This window comes from Mytilus galloprovincialis, chromosome 3, assembly GCF_965363235.1.
Source record: "Mytilus galloprovincialis chromosome 3, xbMytGall1.hap1.1, whole genome shotgun sequence".
In the NCBI taxonomy this organism is placed as follows: Eukaryota; Metazoa; Mollusca; class Bivalvia; order Mytilida; family Mytilidae; genus Mytilus; species Mytilus galloprovincialis.
In genome coordinates, this window is record NC_134840.1 from 28,933,955 (window position 1) to 28,956,075 (window position 22,121).

At 32.8% G+C, this 22,121-nt stretch overlaps 2 protein-coding genes across 2 annotated transcripts in view; both read left to right on the forward strand.

Annotated features, from left to right (window-relative positions):
* The window catches only part of LOC143067630 (acid-sensing ion channel 1-like), a 29,572-nt gene extending 8,118 nt beyond the window's left edge, over positions 1 to 21,454 (forward strand). Inside the window, exons 3-8 of the mRNA XM_076241018.1 lie at positions 9,367 to 9,465; positions 10,322 to 10,472; positions 13,892 to 13,948; positions 17,620 to 17,770; positions 18,800 to 18,894; positions 21,224 to 21,454. Of these exons, the coding sequence (XP_076097133.1) occupies positions 9,367 to 9,465; positions 10,322 to 10,472; positions 13,892 to 13,948; positions 17,620 to 17,770; positions 18,800 to 18,894; positions 21,224 to 21,399 (729 nt within the window). The 3' untranslated portion in view covers positions 21,400 to 21,454. The remainder of the gene's footprint in view (positions 1 to 9,366; positions 9,466 to 10,321; positions 10,473 to 13,891; positions 13,949 to 17,619; positions 17,771 to 18,799; positions 18,895 to 21,223) is intronic.
* LOC143069810 (uncharacterized) lies at positions 4,801 to 7,442 on the forward strand. The gene is made up of 2 exons (XM_076244617.1): positions 4,801 to 4,807; positions 5,764 to 7,442. The coding sequence occupies exons 1-2, from the start codon at positions 4,801 to 4,803 to the stop codon at positions 7,356 to 7,358; spliced, it is 1,602 nt and encodes a 533-aa protein (XP_076100732.1). The 3' UTR covers positions 7,359 to 7,442.
* Positions 21,455 to 22,121: the final 667 nt, after the last annotated feature.

Below are 22,121 nucleotides of genomic sequence, written 5' to 3' on the forward strand. Positions count from 1 at the left end.
ATAAAAAATTACTACAGAGAAATGTGTATGAAAGAGGAAATTGGAATAGAAAAAATCGCTAAGATGACCGTAAATCGTCAGTAAAATATTTTCAAGATGACCGGAACATATAACAAGGATGACCGTGATTGGTAAAAAGATGACCGTAATTTATAAAGGATGACCGTAATTTGTAAAGGATGACGATCGATTCTAAGAAATATCCGTATTTGTATTACCTTTTTTGTATCAAATAATTAATCGTGTTGGTATAAAACGTATTTATATGACTGCATTATCCTATAGGTAGAAGAAAATAAGACTTGCCTCAAATACATAGTTCACCAACGGTATAAAATCGTATCCGAATGAAAGAAGAATCGTGCAAGCTTTGAACATGAGCTATCGTGTAGACAATGTGCTTTCTATGTAAACATTTAACCTGCCTGTAGAATAACCCAATGATACGGGTGTATATATGTTGCACCTGTTTTGCACGATAGTGTTGCATATATATAATTGGAGGGCACCTTTTATATTGTACAAGGGGGTTGGAATGTTCAACCATTTTTACATTTCTAAATCTATCCGATATATGTAGTACTGTAAAATAATCATGCAAGTGAAAACCAAATATAAATTTAGAAGAACAAAATTTGCATTCAAAAGATGTTGCTCAAATTTTAAAGTCATTGACGAATATGTCCAAGAAGGGTGTACAACGGAATTAAAAATAAACTTTATTAGTTCGTTCGTTTTCTAGTTTGAATTGTTTTACTTATGGACCTTTTAAAGCTGACTACGTGGTATGTTCTTTGCTCATTGTTGAAGACCGTCCGGTGACCTATAAATGGTAATTTCTGTGTCATTTTGGCCTCCTGTGATGAGTTGTCTTTTGGAGAGTTGTCTCATTGGCAATCATACCACATCTCTTTTTTTATATTTATGAACTATTGCCAAATATTGAAGCAAAACTAAAAGAGAAAGGGCGATACGAAGACTTCATTTCCGTATTGAAATCCTTATCTAATGGAATATTTACTAAACATATTGCTTTTCATTTGTTACTAAATGTCGGAAGGGTTTAATCTCAGTCAAACCAACTGAATGCAGACTAAATTTAGCAGTTTCATCGGATCCAGTGTTCTCAAGGCACTGTTTATATTGTATTGCAGGTTTCGCCGGATAATCATATGTTTGATCAATGGGTTTTTTCTTCAACTTTCTTTACGTCGTATCGCTGTCAACGTCTATTATATTCTTCCCTATACAGCATGGAGTTAAACAAGGAGAAAACCTAAGTCCTAACCTGTTAAAAAAGAGGGACGAAAGATTCCAAAGGGACAGTCAAACTCATAAATCTAAAACAAACTGACAACGTCATGGCTAAAAATGAAAAAGACAAACAAACAACAGCACACACGACACAACATAGAAAACTAAAGAATAAACAACACGAACCCCACCAAAAAACTAGGGGTGATCTCAGGTGCTCCGGAAGGGTAAGCAGATCCTGCTCCACATGCGGCACCCGTCGTGTTGCTTATGTGATAACAAATCCGGTAAATAGTCTAATTCGGTAGGTCACATTCATGAAAGGGGAGGGGATTTTCATCAATGACCTTCCCAACTATTTGGAAAAAGATCTAGACCATGAAAATATTAATAGGCGACCTAACCATTGTTTGATGTATGCCGATGATATCAGTTTTCTTATTACTACAGCTACTGGTCTTCAGTCAAAACTCTAAATTATTGGAAAATAATATTGTCAAAATTGGTGTCCTACTCTCAACCCAAATAAAGCAAATATTGATATTTTCAACACGGTAGGCAGACATATCCGCCTCAAATTTAAATACAAAGAATATGATATAGAATGTGTACAACATTATAAATATCTATGTGTGTATTTTAATGCTTCAGGTACATTCTCCTTTGCTCAGAATGAATTATACAAAGCTTTAAAAGCATATTTTAAACTTAGAAAAAATTATTATCTCTAAATCCTAAATAGTATGTACATGTTTTTAATCATACAATTAAGCTTATTCTTATTTCTGGAAGTGAAATTTGGAGCTCATTCAATCCCTTGATAGCAAAATTTAGATATGGAAACCAGTTAATTTGCATGGATAAAATTTATTCAAATTTAACTTGTGAAAAGCTAAACAGTAAATTTTGTAAATTCATTCTGGGTGTGCACAAAAAAAACACAAATTTTGCAGCCTTATCTGAACATGGTCGGTTTCCACTGTACCTTGAATTAGTTAAGTCTATCCATTTTAAATTATTGGCCTAGACTAGAAAATTTAAGACTCATTTCCTTCAGTGCAAGATGCATACCAGCATTCAAAAACTTTAAATTCTCAGTAAATCGTCCTCCAAACCTTAGACTATGCCAGAAATGTATAATTCTGGTAATCTTGAAAATGAAGTTCATTTTCTCTTTTATTGTACAAAATATAACTAACACAGACATCATTTGTATCACATTATTTCTGAATCATGTTCCAATTTCTTTAACTTAAATTCGTAAGAGAAATTGCTATGGCTGTTGTCTTGGGATAACTCAACTGAATTAAAAGAGTTGTGTATATTCCTGGTAAAAAACATTAAATAGCAGATTTATATTCCATGTTTCGCAAAATCAGCTATTGCTGTTATTTAATACATATTGTGTTTTAATATTGTATTGTTTATTTTTGTATATAATTATGTTATGTTTGTCATAGATCATGTTTTTGATTTATATGGCAATAAAATTATTTGATTTAATTTAATTTAAAAAAATATTTGTTAATTGACCGGATTCAGTTTCTCTATTTATTTTGTTCATCTGCTTCTGACACGGGGAGGATTGTTGTTATTGCCTATCGCAATCAACAGTGTATCCTTGAGGACCGTCCCTTGGTCTTTTCTGCAGATGAACAAATTTCCATATTTAAAGATAATAATTTAAGTCTGTTCAAACATTACCATTTTTTTGTTTTTATTTGTGCATTGCTGGACATAGAAATAATAATGGTTATAAGGAAGAAAGGGAAAAGGTACTTTTAATGTATTTTTGTTATTAATGCTATTTTCATTTGTCTTTTGTAATATCTGTCGTGTTATATAATGTACAATGTCTCATGTTTGTTGCTTATACTATCATTATTGGTAATTGTAAATGCCCCCTGTGAGACCCTGATTGGAAAAATAAAATATTTCATTTGATTTATTTGATTTGTATTCAAATTGTAACGTTGTTATCAATAGATATTTAAATATTTACGAGAAATATGCAATTTGCTATCATTGTCATAAACTCATAATACTGCAAATACTAGTAGTTGAAAAGAAATTGATAAAACATATTTATAACCACTAACCGAGCCCCTATTGAGGCAAACTCAACAAACAGTTATGAATGAATTGACGGAGTGGTCATATTTTAAAAGTTACGGTCATCCTTTACAAATTACGGTCACCCTTGTTATGAATCGCTGATCCTGTTAAGGTCATCTCGATTATGATTTACGGTCATTTTAGCGATTTTTCAAATCCAAATTCCTCTTTCATACACATTTCTCGGTAGTAATTTGTTGACTCCGTGTGAATCTTTTATATATTTACATCGTACCAATGTATGCTTTGTAAAGAAAATGATATAGAAACACTTAAACAGACAATACAAATACTGACCTATTTTTTCATCCGACATCTTGGGATGACCGTGAATGCAGTTACGGTCATCAGCTTTACCCCAGTGACCTTTGATGTCTTTACCTATGTTTAAAAAGACATTAAAAGGTTGCATATTTTTAACACTAGATAAGTATGTGTCTCTTGAATTTTTCAAGCTCCAAAATTCTTTAAAATTCTAAAAACATGTAGTTTTTAAATTTAATAGAGACTACCGATGTCCTACTGGCAAGACAACATTCCGCAATATACTAACATATAAACATAAACGACTTTTTTACATGTGACGGGCACGTGGAATGTTGAGGGGTTAAACTAGTTGAAGCAATCTCAACTCTGCCTGTTTTAACCAGTTTGTTCTCTTTAAATAATAAAAGTACACAAAAACAATTGCACTAACTCTATCTTACAGGTATATAAAGCGATTAAAAATATATCGAGTAAGTGCACATCAGTAATAAGCATGCATTACCTCTTTCAAATGGCGTATGAAAGTTATATGTATTAACGCTTTGGTAAACAATAAACTATCCAATACTTAAATCAGTGGATGTACTTCAGACTTAATTTTTAGAAGCATAATTCAATCTGAAAGGAATCAAACGAAAAGAATTATTCCACATCTTCATGGTTGTATTAGATATATTTTTAATATCATAAACGGTACCAATTTAACTGCACCGGATTCGCATTTCTACCATTATTTTCTTTTCAGTGACATTCCATCCCAAACTATTTGATAATCAAATCCTGTTCTTATTAGTGTACCAGGCTTATAGTTTCATACTATAGTTATCATAGGTACCAGGATTATAATTTAGTACGCCAGACGCGCGTTTCGTCTTCATAAGACTCATCAGTGACGCTCATATCAAAATGATCAAAAGCCAAACAAGTACAAAGTTGACGAGCTTTGATGACCCAAATCATCATAGAGTTGTGCCAAATTCGACTAAGGTAATCTATGCCTGGGACATGAAAATTCTTAGTATTTCGAATAATTCACACTTTAGTAAACAGTAAGTTTATAAAATTGAAAAGCTACAAGTTAAAGAATTAAAGCTTAAAGCTTTCTGTTTATTTAAAGGTTTTACCGTGTTCGAATTTGTGTAGGGGAGATTGGGGTAAGTGGACATGTGGGGTAAGTGGTCACCGCGTTAGTTATTTCCGGTAGCTGTCTTAATGCGAGTTGTCTCCCGTCGGACACGTAGCTTATCAACACAACGGACAAAGTAAAAGAAAAGTTAAAAGGTAAATTGAAGGTCAATGGACATTAGCAGTAAATATTCAGGCATATTATTTTTTTTTGCTGGTTGCGATAATGGAAGTGAGAGATAATTAGTAGTTCTAATGAATCATACGTTTGTTTTTATAACATAACACACAGAAATCTGTCCCGTTCGGCGACAAACGTTCGTGAATGCATACTTGAGATTCTTAAAACGACAAATATGGCCTTAAAATGAGACTTTCAATGATTCTTTTGATAGTACAATGACATAAAAAATACACAACTAGCTAAATAAAAACATCCTGCTTCTGCAATATGGCGGCGTACATGTCGTATACCCGCCGAATATGTACGTTCTCAAAATTGTCTTTTACAATAAATGTATGTGGGATTCCGTTGAAAATAACTTCACTTGATCTAACTTGGATATCAAGGAATACGATTCAAACCCAAAAACTTATTTATCTGTGCGGAAAATTGCTGCTTTGAGTAAAACAGAAGAAACGGTGCCGTGTTGCAAGTAGCTTTCAATATGACGTCATAGCATTCATTAAAAAAGCCAGAAATTTGCATAAAACATATCCTAAAGCAGATCAGTGCACACAATCCCCCTTTATGCTTAGTTATAATTCAATAGCCACAACAAATGCATCATGATAAAATGTATCACTTTAAATGGTCGACAAGGAATAAATTTGTTTCCGTTTCTTGAAAAACACGATAACAACCGAGGTGTCCACTTACCCCATTACCATGGGGAAAGTGGACAACTCGTATTGTTAAAAAAAATAAACAAACTTGGTATGTGTCTATACTTTTCTATTGTTTTGTGTTGTGCATCAAAATTTATGAAAACTTACAAAAAGGTTTGGTCGGGCATATACTAAGAATGGAGGAAAGAGGGTTTGGTTTAACTATCACAGATGTCCGAAAGCTAGCCTACGAGATAGCCGTAAGGTCGGGGAGAAAGCATTGTTTTAACAATGATAAGAAAAGTGCCGGTTATGATTGGTGGCAAGGGTTTAGAGATCGACATCCATGTTTATCTGTACGCATACCAGAGGGTCTAAGCGCAGCACGAAGTTCAATGCTGAATTCAAATGTCATTTCAGCTTACTTTCAAAAGCTTGGAAGTTTTATGGATAAACTGAACATTAAGGATAAGCCCCAGCAAATTTTCAATGCGGATGAGACTGGCGTGAGTACCGTACATGATCCATCAAAGGTTGTAGGGAAAAGAGGCAAAAAGAGTGTGCATTCCAAAACAAGCGGAGAACGAGGCGAAAATGTAACCGCGTTATGCTGTGTGAACGCAGAGGCAAGAGTTCTACCACCAATGCTCATCTTTAAGGGACAAAGAGTAAGCCAAGCATTGATGGGCAATGCACCAGCAAACACATTATTTGCATTCAGTAAGAGTTCATTTATTGATTCAGATTTATTCAATAATTGGTTTAAAAAGCTGTTTATACCTAATCTTCCTCCTCAGAGACCTGTGCTGCCCATACTGGATGGACATTCTTCACACATAACAGTGGATCTGTTGGAAACAGCCGTATCCAATCAGATAGAAATGTTCTGTCTTCCTCCCCATACAACGCACTGGACACAGCCACTCGATAGAAGCGTATTTGGACCGCTGAAAAGGTCGTACAATCTATGTTGTGAGGCATTTCTTAGGCAGAATCCAGGAAGAATAGTCACGCGCTACGATTTTTGTGGCTTATTCAAGCAAGCCTTTAATGAAAAAATGAATCTAGTGAATATATTCAGTGGCTTCAGAGCTACTGGAATATTTCCATTTAAACCGAATGCTATCCCAATAGAGGCATATGGACCATCAAAGACGTCTGTGCTCCAAGTCGAGGTTGAAGCATCAATAGAGAATGGCCATGATGTTAGCAAAGACCAGAACCAGTCGCGACTAACTACAACCGCCAATGAAGAGCAATCTGTCTCTGCCGTAAACCCGCAAGTTCCATCAACTTCATCCGAAAAAACTTATTTGAGAGAAATTCTAAGAACTCCTGAAGTCGTCAAACAAAGAACGGAGAAAAAGACTAGACGAGTAACAGAGGCTAGATGTCTAACAGAAAGAGAATTTTTAAATGAACTGAAACGAAAAGAAGAAGAGAAAAACAGAGTTCAAGAGGGAAAGGATCAAAGGAAAATGGAGAGGGAGGAAAAGAAGAAGAAAAAAGAACTGGATCAAACATTGAAGAAGAGAATTAAGGCAAATAAGAATACAATGAAGCGTTTGGCTAAAAACAAGGAGAATGACAGGTCATTAGCTAAAGACCAGTCTGACTCCACCTGTACTTATTGTAACGGGAACTACATGGATGACAACTCTGACGATGAAGACTGGGTTAAATGTACGAGATGTAGCGATTGGTATCATGAGTCGTGTACTGGAAAGTTTGGGCATGAACTTTCACACTTCGTGTGTAACAAACATTGACATGTTTCAAAATATGACCAATTATTATAGTGGATTGTGTTGTCAATAGTTATCATGATCATTAAATATGTTATATCCTCTTAATATCGTTGAATATTAATTAAGAGATTTACCAAATCAAAACATTCATAAAAAAAAGCAGTTCTGAAGCACTATCCAACAAAAGTGGATAACACTAAACAGACAAACCTTGGAACAAATAAGACAAGACACACAAGGACAAACAACAACATATAACATCGAAACTAAAAACAAATGAGAAACACGGACCCGAAAACACTTTAATAGGCGACTTCAGGTTCTCCAGAAGGGCTTTAAATTTTCCCTTGTAACTATACATACATGTATTTGTAAGATTGATTGATTGACATCTAGTTACAAACATGTCATGCATAATCAGGACGAAAACACAATTTAAACAACAGAATAGCATACCATTAAAAGGGAAGAGTTTCATGACGAAACCATTGTTCCCATTGGGATATTTCAAGAAGTCACAAAAAAAACAAAAATAACCATGATTAAATTTCCATCCAAAACACACAAAAAAAATTCCCAAACCAATCAAAATTTGCAATATTCGAAAATCATCCCACACATACCCTTTCAAAAAAAACGACAATGACTGAAATATGAAAGCAAAATTTCTGAATTTATTCTTGCTAAATTTGCAGAAAATTTCTGAAAGGGAGAAATAGACACTGAATTGATTAAACGTAACATGGTGTATGAAAAGCTAATATATTGGGTAATATTAGCATCATGCAGTTGGCAGTCGGAAGTTGGGCGCAAATACATTTTTTTATGATCAATCAATCTGACAGAGTTCGGAGGTCGGAATAAAAGGTGGAATCGAGGCGATTAACCCAAGAAAATGGACTTAGAGTACTTCTTTTACATTTACTCGTATATGACCAGTTACCCCAATACATGGGGTAAGTGGTCCTTTTTCGCTGTTTGATCTAGTCCTTGATTTCCAACAAGCCCGTGGTAGGAACTGAAAAAAATGCCTAAAAATATGAAGAAAGGTCTACACATAATTTATTGGAACGGAGGTGGAAAATATCATCCATGTCCCAGCGAGCTGAAACGTGTGTATACGCTTAATGTGTCCACTTACCCCATTCTCCCCTACAATTTTGCATGCACAAGAGCATGAACAATTGCATATGAATAATGCAAGAAATTATATATAAAAATTTTCAACTTAAATTCCCGAAAATTGTCCTACGTTATGTAAATGGCTAAGAAATTAACGTATGATCGACAGGTTTTACTGTTTTACAAGTTTGTTATATAAGATAATTTGTGATTACTACATATAAGAGACAGCTATTACTTAAGCGTTGCTGTTCAGTCATTGTGTCTGGTATTTTTTGAAATAAAGTCTGAAAAAAATTAGTCAGCACATTACAAAAAAAATCATGTCTTTCCTCAATGAAATATTCCTCATGTGAAGGAGCTAACGGAACATCGCCATCAAGTAAAGGAAAATTAACAATAGGAAATAAGACAATACTAAAAAGAAGCTGATGCATTTGTTCATCGATATGTATTTCATTGTAGCTATCGGCTAATGATGGGTCTATCTTATGATAGATACTTTATTAACTGATTCACGAAGTGGACAAACTCTTAACATTCAGAAAATCTTGCTGGATGGAGAAGAGAGAGACGGAAGATAATAAAGGGCTATGTAAACTCATCAGTATGAAACATGGCAAAATACGAAAAACGACGAAAAGACACAAATCAGTCTACAAAACTCAAAATAGAAAATTTAAGAATGAGCAAAACGAACACAAACAACGATTGATTCAAACCATCAGTCTGATTTACTTTAAGAGTGTCATTATCAATTAAACTGTTTCTGTTTATATATTCGTCAGATCAACGAGACGAGTGACAAAATCCTGATTAAATACACATTTTTCGTGACAAATTTGACTTATTGATCAACCACTTGAGTGTTAAGAGCGCAACTTTGATAAATTTACTACTTATCCAGGTTGCTGTGCACGACCAAAACGAGGCTGTACTAATGGTAAATAAGGGGTTCCTTGTCCCGCCTGCATCTGAAGCTTCTGTAGAAATTACTAGAAAGCATGTACGTAGACATCTAAATCATTAGCAAATTAATTGATATTCCTTATGCGAAATTTTCCGGACAATCAAACCAAAAGTGGTTCTAAGCATTAACGAATTCTATTGAATAAGCAATCTATCTTGATACTTAGAAATAGTCACGTTGTACAGTAAGATAAGATCATACAAAAATAGATCAATTCTCTTTCATATCACTCAAGTTTCGTTGGTGAGTTGTTTTAAAAAATGTTGTCAATATCCACTGAAAATCATTTTAAACTTCAGAACGAAACTGTAAAAAATTGTATCCGTCCTAAAACCCTTTTATGGATTTAATACCTTCGTCATGAATTCTCTAAGCAAACTTTTCAAAAGCCAAGAACGTATATGCACCGTAACACGTGAAGATTGAACTATATATGATCATATTATACCTTGAAATAAAAGTCGAATCCATCCAAGTATAAGTATATTGTATGAATAAGCAGAACGTAAACCTTTCTGTTTACTTATTAATTTTTTATACACTAATAATAATGATCAGTGCCATCTGAAAAATAAATTACAAACCATGTAACTATCTTATGTCCATTTATTATTATTATTATTCACTGAAACAATTTAAACAAGCAATATATTTGTATAAATAATATAAAAAGGATGTATCATTTGTCCAAGGTTCATCCGGATCCGTGATCGTTTTAAACATGCACAGTACAATGATGATCCGAAATTCATATAATTCACAGTTTGATTAGGGATTTGATAAAGAAATCTCGTTTTGAATCTTCCTCGGAATTCGATATTTTTGTTATTTTACTTTTTAATAGTTTGAAGTTTATCTTAATATTTATGTTCTACTATTGTTTGTTGTGCAGAATAAATACTTACCATCACCCTACAAAGCTTTTGAGAATAACATCTGTGAAGATAGTGCATCCAATTATAGTGCATCTAAATGTAGACATGACTGCCTACGAGATTCAATCATGCAGAAATGTGGCTGTGTTGATTTTATGTTTGAAAGTCGTAAGTAATGTAGAATACGTTAACGGTTTCAAAAATGTGTGTTGTAATTATATTAATATAGTTGTTGTAGAAAACGCCATATAGTAATCAAACAACACTTGACCCGATGTTGTCTTCGCAGAAAAAGCCGGTAAAACTACCGGTTTTGTTATAAGTCACATTATATAAACTGCTAAATAGGGAATAATTTTTGACAATTCACATAGAGACAAGCTACTTTTAATTGGGTCATTATAAAAAAAGTGCAAATTTCGACGAGGTAATATTTTGAAAAATAATTTCATTGTTTAAAACATTTAAATGTGTCCCGCTATTCTATAGATTGGTAGCAACGATATTCAGAAATATGCAATGGAGAAAATGAAGAGTTCCTTCAATTTTAACAATTTTAGGTCATCCTTTGATAGAATCCTGTCAATTGTGTTACCAATTTAAAGCATACAATAAGGTACTAAATATTATTGTTTAACATCAAACAACTGTTCCAATTTGTTGTTTAGGTTTAAATTACGACCTATTGACATTATTCATATAGCTGTGCATTCTATTCACACATAAATTTCAGAATAGACTGTCGTAAAAAGGTTGGCTGTCCTAATTATGACCGTTGTAAATACTAAAAAATACACTTAAGGTGGTACCCAACACTTTCACTAAAATTAATTTGGCTCGTTTAATTTTCATAAAATTTAGTAAAAGTATTTACTTTGACACTTTAACAAAAATCTAAAAATTAAAAAAAAATTTGAACCAACCGTTTTGTCAGAAAAATTACACTGGTTATATAGCAAATTGACAAACACCAATTTTGATCATTGAGAAGCTTAATATTCCCTTTAATACACAACGTAATTAAAACGTTTAGCTGACTTTACAGAGTTATCTCCCTGTAGTGTTATGTACCACCTTAAACTGAATATATGTGAATTGTATAAGATCAAATGATAATAATATACCTAACACTTCGTACACGACCTAAAAACACTTTCATAGACGTCAAAATCATTCAATCGCGTAGTGGAATTTACTATTTGTGAATTCTTATAAATTCTATATACAACTTTTAGACTATTTCCAATCTCGGTCTATTTCTGATATTTATTCTTACATACTTTTGATTTTTTAACCCTACATGCTAACATTGCCTATGTAAATTTTAAAATTGTTTGCATGCACATTGAACGACAAATTTATGTCAGACACACAAATCAATGAATGTGTTTGTAGATAGATGTTTTTGTGTTCTGTTAAATTGTCCCTTTTAAAATTGTTATACGATGATGACTGTATACCCATATTTTGACTATTTTATTTATTGTGTCTGTTTAGTTTACGCATCAATGTAAATATAACGGAATTTGACGAGACTGTCATCAAAGTGAGAGGGTTAGCGCTATAAAACCAGGTTTAATCCACCATTTCTACATTTGAAAACGCCTGTACCAAGTCAGGAATATGACAGTTCTTGTCCATTCGTTTTTTATGCGTTTTGTTATTTGAATTTGCCATGTGATTATGGACTTTCCGAATTGATTTTTCTCTAAATTCAGTATTTTTGTGATCTTACTTTTTCATGTATGAATAAAAATTTTAAAAAATGTCGCATTTTCATATATTAACAACACTGACCATTCAATAACTCCAATGACACAAAAGTATCACCATTTACAAATATTTCAAATTTTACCTTTATTAAGTACTTAACACAAAGCCAAGAACACCGAGCAAAAGAAAAAGATGAAAAAATAATTCTTAGGCTTAGATATCTCAAATTATATAACATAACATCAATAACTAAAAATGTCAATAGTGTTACTAAATAGTGTCATTAGTGTTACCAGGATACATCAGTTTGTGAAAACTATGTATATGTAATACATGATATTGTTAAAACATTGTTAAATAAGTATTGTTTTTCATAAATAATATGATGTTTTGCTTGTTAAGCATGAAAGAAGCACAAAGCAATGCTGATTGTCATGATATATTCAGTGGTGTCACTAACTGGTCAATGGTGTTATTTTATCAAAATGGTCTTACCATTGACAGTAATACCAATGATTCAAGGTGTATTTTAAGATTTAGTTACGAAATAAGTGCTCCATTCCCCTTTTCTATATGTTGCTACTGGTGCATGTTTCTATAATCAATATATTTCATAATTCAAAACTCAGAAATTGTTTTCAAAAAATAATTTTAATAAGGGTACACCATGAACACTATTTTCAATTATGATATAGCTTTTACTTACTTTTAAGATTTTTTCACTAAACTTCCAACATAAATGTTTGTTTTCTTTTGCATAACATGCTTACATGTAACATTGCTGAGGGAGAAACTATTGCAACTGCTGAAATATTGAAAAAGATAACTCTTACCCTATCAATTTGTCTTTTTGTTACACCATTGACTTTAAAAATGAGACTTTTCCTTTTGGTGATTTTTTTTTTATTATAAAACCAACATACACCTCCCAAATCATTAAAACAAATGCTTGTATGTATCAAAATGCAATAAAAAAACTATAAATCCTAAACAAATGGTATAAATAATAGTCGTATTTCAGGTCTGAAAAGATTTATAGTAAAAAATAAGAGTTGATTCTGGCTATATCGAAGGGTTTAAGAAAACATTAAGGATGTTTTTATAACATTTCATACTGTAAACTGTATAGTGTATCACAAAACATTCATATCTAACATAATATGCAAGTGTTATTTTGATACATTTTGATATATTTTCATGTCTTTTGACTTAAACATACCAAATAACATAGTTTTGTATGTTTTTTTGATAACGACCCAATTAAGACATACTGACCAATCATAGGTCTGGGTTTTTTTTTCTTTAGAAATATCAACCTTTTAAAGGTATCTTCCTTGGCTCTTTATGGAACCAACGTACATAAATGTTTTTAAAGTGTGTAAAAGCTTTGCGTCTGTCAGTTGCTCAACGAAGCCTCTTACCTAATGATAAACATCAGCATTTAAAAAGTAAGTTCACAAAAATACTGAACTTTGAGGAAAAATTAAACCGTCCTTTAATGATAATGTGAATGATTTTTATTTACGCAGCGTTTATTTGTTAATCAGATAAGGATCCTTGAAAGAAAAAGACGAACAGACAAATAATAGTACACAAGACACAACATAGAAATCTAAAGACTAAGCAACAATAAAGTGATAATGAAGCAAATTTCTTCATGTTTTATTTAGTTCATCTTACATTCGACAAATACTGTCCGCTTGAATATTAGAAAATGAGCTTCAAAAACGAACAGATTTTCAACATTTAATAAATCAATTACCTACTTGGTGTGGTAGGGAGTTTTGAATGAAAATTTGAAAACAACAAGAATCGCTGATTTAGACATTACACAAAGGATTATATCAGTGTTAAGAATTTCAATTCTTTTTCAGCCACAGGAAAGTATTGTTCAAAAGAAAGATATGCAGAGTGTGTTCGTCCAGCTATTAGTAAGTTAATGAAATAAAAATTAAACGACATCCGTACCTAAACTGAAAAGTATGATACCACAATACATTTGCGAATCTGCAAGCACATAATTCAGAACTTTCCATCACCAACAAGTATTAGACATCTTGTATTCCTAAAAGGGTGTGTGTAAGTTGCTAACCTGTCCAAAAACAATAATTGCCTGTGGTTGTAATTGTACCGTACCTTCTTTGATTCGGGTATTTTTATCAACGGATTCATTGTCGGCTCTGCACTATCAAGTACCACAAAGTTATACATTGTATGTGTCTAAAATTGTAAAAACCATATCGAAGACTTTACATGACAAATGTAAAATAAATAAAACTAATTAACCAACGGCTTTACTGGTGTATAAAACAATAAACGACAAAAAATATGATAAAGCAACAAACGATTACAACAGAATAACGGGTTCCTGACTTGGAGCAATTACTTATAAAATGTTAAACATATATTACGAGCGCTCAAACCTCCCCAAACCCTGGGACAATGTTGTATCAGCACAACATAAGAAAAAACGGTTTTACCAATCAATTCGATTATTCGCAGATACTGATGTTCAAGCTAGTTTATGCATCCAGGACAAAATATCAATCAAACTGAGTACATATCCAATGGATTAAGTTAAACAAAGTCATAAACATTCTGATAAAAAAACATGATCTTTTGCAATGCCAAAATATATTTAGTGACAGGATTATCTAAACAATAAGTTTTTAAAAATATACCAGCGTCTTTGAAGTTGATTTAATATAACAGAAATTACCAATATGATAAAAAATTAGAAGCTGCAAGTTATCTAATGTGTATAAATAAAAGCAACAGTACTATACCGCTGTTCAAAATTCATAAATCGATTGAGAAAAAAACAAATCCGGGTTACAAACTAAAACTGAGGGAATCGCATCAAATATAAGAGGAGAACTACGACACATCAGAAACACAACATTAAAATGTAATACACACAGAAACGAACTATAATATAACAATGGCCATTTTCCTGACTTGGTACAGGACATTTTAAGAAAAAATGGTGGGTTGAACCTGGTTATGTGGCATACCAAACCTCTCGTTTTTATGGCAATGATAAATATAACATTAAAGTGACAGCATTACATGACCGGACTACAATACAAATAAATGGGAGAACACATAGGACAGAGAAACACACGAATAATAGCTAACAAAAGGTACCCTCTATGGACGGGTTGTTGTCTCTTTGACCTATTTCCCATTTCCATATTCAATTTCATATCTTCTTATGTTTATACTCGTTTTTCAAAAACAATTTACGGAAAACAAATTTTACAGACATGTACCAACGACAACCACTGATCGACAGGCTCCTGACATTAAGAATTTTGTAAAGTTTAACATTTTTTATACTTCTTATTTTCAATACCCATTTCTAAATTTTACTTCAATTTTTTTGTACAGATATAATCTACTCTTTTTATCAATTTGTTCAAATTTTTGTTCATAATATTTTTGTATTAACTTAAAGAATGTTTTTACGTCTTTTTAACCAATTTTGTGCAATGTGTGTCATTGTAGTCCTTTATATTGTGTAATAATATATCATTCTAATTAAAATGCAGAAACTGTGCCTAAGCCGAAGTGAAAGAATCAATGAAAACTAAATGCATACTCTTTTTGAAACATCAAACACTTAATTGCATAAGAATCTGACAAAATGTCATGATCAGAAATTGGGATTTTGAGGCGAAAACTAAAATTTTATCCTATAATCTCCAAAAATTGGATACTAGAACCTGAAAATTTCTTAAATAATACTCTATTTAAACATAACAAACGTAATTGTCTACGAAAACTGACTAAATTTGATTACCAAAGAGAAATATTTTGATGAAAAAAGTACGAATTATCATAAAATCTCTGAAAATAGGAAACCGGCAAAATCACATGTAACTCTATTTTCAACATAATAAATTAAACTGAATACGGAAACTGACCCATTGTAATGTAAGAAAAACCTATATTGATTATAAATCAAAAACTAAAATTTTTATGATGAAATCTCAGAAAAAAACCTTTGTATCGGAGAGGGTATCAAAGGGAGCAGGGTAGCAAGATATTAACGTCACGTTATTGACAGTTTTCGGAAGTATGTTCTGTGCTCAAGAAGTAAAACTACTGTTAAATATAAACTGGTTAAGTAGGGAAAATGCTACATTTTGTCCATGACATCATGGTATGGTAAAAATACCTCCATGTTATGTGTTTGTGTTTGTAAATTAAGAACAAAAACGCTTAATTAACATTCGTTGTTCCTTAAATACAAAGAAAGATAACAATCTGTACTGCAGATTTATTTTTACTTTTCATAACAGACATAAACACATTACATGGAATATTCTGCGATCAGGCTTGACATTTGTTTGTCCGTTCAAACATTTCAGGGGCGTTCTGTAGACAGATATGACATGAATTTGTCCTTTCACATTTCAGGGGAGATCCTGCAGACTGGTTGACATGTATTTGTCCTTTTATATTTAAGATGACATTCAGTGGACAGGTTTGACAGTTGTATGTCCGTTGTCCTTTCACATTTTAGATGAGATTCTGCAGACTGGTATGAAATTTGTTTGTCCGTTTACATTTCAGGGGAATTCTGCAGACAGTTATGACATGTATTTGTCCTTTCACATTTCTGGGGAGATTCTGCAATTAGGTATTTAGATATAGGAAGATGTGGTATGAGTGCCAATGAGAAAACTCTCCATCCAAGTAACAATTTATAAAAGTAACCATTGTAGGTCAAGGTACGGCCTTCAACACGGAGCCTTGGCTCACACCGAACAGCAAGCTATAAAGGTCCCCAAAAGTTAATAGTGTAAAACCATTCAAACGGGAAAACCAACGGTCTAATCTATATAAAAACTAGAAACGAGAAACACGTATGAACTACATAAACAGACGACAACCACTGTACATCAGATTCCTGACTAAATGACATATTTATCCTTTCACATTTCAAAGGGGTATTCTGCAGTCAGTTATGACTTGTATTTGTCATTTCATATTTCAGAGGAGAATCTGCAAACAGGTATGACATGTATAATTTGTCTTTTCACAATTCAGGGGATATTCTGCAGACAGGTATGACATGTTATGTCCTTTCACATTTCACAGGAGATTCTGCAGACAGGTATAAAATGCATTTGTCCTTTTACATTTCATGGGAGATTCTGCAGACAGGTATGACATGTATTTGTTCGTTTACATTTCAGGTGAGATTCTGGAAACAGGTATGACATGTATTTGTCCGTTTACATTTCAGGTAAGATTATGGAGACAGGTATGACATGTATTTGTACGGTTACATTTCAGGTGAGAATCTGCAGACAGGTATGAAATGTATTTGTTCTTTCATATTTCAGGTGAAATTCTGCAGACAGGTATGACATGTATTTTTCCTTCACATTTCAGGTGATATTCTGCAGACAGGTATGACATGTATTTTTCTTTCATATCTCATTGGAGATTTTGCAGACATGTATGACATGTATTTGTCCGTTTACATTTCAGGGAAGATTATGGATACAGGTATCACATGTATTTGTCCGTATACATTTCAGGGGAGATTCAAGAGACAGGTATGACATGTATTTGTCTGTTTATATTTCAGGGGCAATTCTGGAGACAGGTAGTAAATGTATTTGTCCGTTTGCATGTCAGAGTACAGTTTATGATACAAAATTATCATTTGGGAAATTTCCATCTGATTTTATGTCAAAATCATTGGTTAAACTACTGAACGAGACGGAGGAACACATCAAGTATGTATTAATATTTATGTGATCAAAATATGTGAATGAACATGGAAGTAAAATATAATACGTCCATGGTAAAAACAATCTTAACCTCGAAGCTTCAAGATTTACGATTAAAATCATTTTTTTTTCTTTCTGGAACGTGTGCAATATATAAAAAGCGTCAATGTTACTTTGCAGGATAAAAACCGTATAGGAACATTGTTGGAAAATACATAAATCATGTGTCGTTGCTACAAAACAGAAAAGCTCGTTCGAAAACAACTTATATTTTTCGATGATTTTCTATACTGTAAATAAAGGCAACAGTAGTATACCGCTGTTCAAAAAGTCATAAATCTATGGACAAAAAACAAAATCGGGGTAACAAACTAAAACTGAGGGAAACGCATTAAATATTAGAGGAGAACAACGACACAACATTCAAATGTAACACACACAGCAACGGACTAAGCATTAGACAACATCCGATGAGAATAACCAATATATCATCAAAACCAAATACATGAATTTGGGATAGAAAAGTACCGTGACACGTCTTATAGTAATGTGAATTCACACTCAAAAATAGGAGAAAACAAACGACACAACGGAAACACAACGTAAAAATGTTACACACACAGAAACGAACTATGATATAACAATGGCCATTTTCCTGACTTGGTACAGATCGTATATATATATAAATTATTCCAGTTCATTTACATAGGCATTTGTTCGAATTACTCAATTAAAAGACAAAATAAAGCAAAAGTAGTTCAAACATAACATTATTCGGATTAAAGCTTGAAACAAAGAATACAAATTCAAATGAGTTTTTTTTTTTTTTCTGCTAGGTTGCTCCATTTGGTTTCCACACATTATTTTTGAGACCTCTGTAGGGAATTCTTCGGGGTACTTGTTCCTTTTTTCCAACAATAAACTGAAAAGTATTTTTTAAGGAAAGTATCATTAAAATAAAGATGATTAGAATAAGCTTAAAAGCATTTTCTATTAACATCTTTGATAACAAGCAAATTACATCTTTTGTTTCAGAAAAAATTACGTAAATCTTAGAATATATTATAAAAATTTGCAGACGACAATCACTGAACAGAAACCTAAATACGAAAATGCTGGAGATATATTTTGTAAGTATTTCAGTGTATTTCATATCTTTGTTTGTTAAATTTTGACAATGATTGTGTTGATATTCTATGACGAAACTCGGCCATAATAACCTCTTGGTAGTTTGCTTACCTCGGCTGTTTTGGGGTATTGGTTTGATCACCGGCAAGGTCATGTCATTGTTTGATTGAAATTGAATTTTCCTGCAACATGAAGTTTATGTCACTATACCGTCTACAACAATAAGCAAATCCATACCATACAGTTTATGCCATATCCATACTGTTCATACTGGATAAGAACAAACATGATATATTCTGATGATATTAACTTATTATCATCGTGTCATGAATAAAGGGTGGTGGTGGGGATAGATTGTTGAAAAAGAAACCCATCGACACAAAAAAGTCAAAGACTTAATGTCAACATACGGTCTTCACTAGACAGGTGCCTATATGAGCATTACTGAAGAGACATGTATTGTCGAAATGCGCATCTGGTGCAGGAAAATTGGTACCGTTAATGTTATTACATGTCTCAATGTTTATTAAAAAAAAAAACACCATGAAAATGAATTTAACTAAGCGTATGTAGTATTTATCTCTAAACGTTGGCCATCTAGTTATCAATCAGTCAAATTAAAGAATTAACAAGGATCTCTCAATCTCTCTCTGCTGGTGGACGTTTCGTCCCCGAGGGTATCACCAGCCCAGTAGTCAGTACTTCGGTGTTGACATGAATATAATTATGTGGTCATTTTTATAAATTTCCTGTTTACTTTCGAAAAACTAAGGATTTTCTTATCCCAGGAATAGATTACTTTAGACGTATTTGACGCAACTTTTTTGAATTTTGGATCCTCAATGCTCTTCAACTTCGTACTTGTTTGGCTTTATAAAAAAAATTGGTATGAGCGTCACTGATGACACTTATCTGCTTAAACTTCCGGAGAACCTGAGATCACCCCTAGTTTTTTGGTGGGGTTCGTGTTGTTTATTCTTCAGTTTTCTATGTTGTGTCGTGTGTGCTGTTGTTTGTTTGTCTTTTTCATTTTTAGCCATGGCGTTGTCAGTTTGTTTTGGATTTATGAGTTTGACTGTCCCTTTGGTATCTTTCGTCCCTCTTTTATGTAGACGAAACGCGTGTCTGGTGTACTAATTTATAATCTTGGTACCTTTGATAACTATTTACACCACTGGGTCGATTCCACTGCTGGTGGACGTTTCGTCCCCGAGGGTATCACCAGTCTAATAGTCAGAACTTCGGTGTTGACATGAATATCAATTATGTGGTAATTTTTATAAATTTCCTGTTTACAAAACTTTGATTTTTTTGAAAAACAAAGGATTTTCTTATCCCAGGAATATATTGCCTTAGCCGTATTTGGCACAACTTTTAGGAATTTTGGATCCTCAATGCTCTTCAACTTTGTACTTGTTTGGCTTTATAAATATTTTGATATGAGCGTCACCGATGAGTCTTATGTAGACGAAACGTGCGTCTGGCGTACTAAATTATAATCCTGGTACCTTTGATAACTATTTACACCACTGGGTCGATGCCACTGCTGGTGGACGTTTCGTCCCCGAGGGTATCACCAGTTCAATAGTCAGCACTTCGGTGTTGACATGAATATCAATTATGTGGTCATTTTTATAAATTTCCTGTTTACAAAACTTTGATTGATTCGAAAAACTTAGGATTTTCTTATCCCAGGAATAGATTATCTTAGCCGTATTTGGCACAACTTTATTGAATTTTGGATCCTCAAAGCTCTTCAACTTCGTACTTGTTTGGCTTTATAAATATTTTGATATGAGCGTCACTGGTGAGTCTTATGTAGACGAAACGCGCGTCTGGTGTACTAAATTATAATCCTGGTACCTTTGATAACTAATTATATTTGTATCAACACTGCAAACAAGTTGAACTCGTTTTTTTGGACAGCGATCACATTTAGATAAAAACGCACTTTATTTTTTATTTTATGTATTTTTGATATCAGTTCCTTTTTCGCAGGAATAATTTTCAAAAATCAATATAAAAAGGAAATATGGTCCGATTGTCAGTGAGACAACTATCCGCTAGTGAGGTCACCGTATATACAGCCTTCAACAACGAGTAAACTCTTACCATTCAGTAAGCGATAAAAGGCCTCAACATGACAAATTTTGACACAATTCAAATTATAGAAAACCAACAGCTTAATTTATGGTCAAACAAAACACGAAAAAAAGATATCACAAACACCAATAGCCACTCAATTACAGGCTCCTGGATTGGGGCAGGCACATGTTACAAACTATGGAGGGGTTTACCATGTTAATCTATAACGATTTTTCTTTTTTTCAGCCAATGTTGGTGGACAGATGGGATTGTTCCTTGGTGCTAGCATATTAACAGTTATCGAACTAGGCGAGTTCATGTTGTTTGTCATGTGGTACTTTTTAGTAAACCTGTTTAAGCGAAACGTTGTAATTTACAATGGGAATAAAATACATCTATCAAAGCAAGAACAGAAGAACTAATATTATGTTTATATAAATGCCTTTTTTAAATTAATATGTTATAGTTCATATTGAATGTTTTAGTCTACAATAAACTTCTTTATATGACATAATTATTATAAAACAATAATTCAGAGTTCAAAGTTGTCAATCTTAAGAATAATCAAAGGATGCTTGTCGGTTTCTCTCTACCGATGATTGTTAATTGGCCGTATATCTTTTGTATGCTACCGTTGCAAATGTCGGGCACATTGTTTAACCGTGTCCGCCCGTCCGTCCCACATAGGTTATATGGTTTGTTCAGCTAATTCTTCCTATACCATGACATATCATATTTTTCACAGAAGGTAAATGTGTATAAACAAAACATAAAGCCATTAAAATATGATATCATGAGGTTTTCATAATCAAAGATGTATCAAAACTTTTAACGTTTAGAACATTCAACATAATGTTTTGCATATTGCACATAACAAAGAATACCAATGACATATCATACAATTGTTTGACAAAAAAAAGTAATTTGACATAACACAGAGATGAAGTGTCGGTAAACATAAAATAAATATAAAGAAGGAATGGCATGACGTAAAGACAAAGCGATAAAACACAAAAATATTTACAGTAACAACAGATTACAGCGTTCCATACCAACGGATACACCATCTTTGTCTATAGTTTAACAATAACGTTAACATGGAGCACAAAAAGGATTCCTGTATCGTTGTTTAATAAGTATTGTT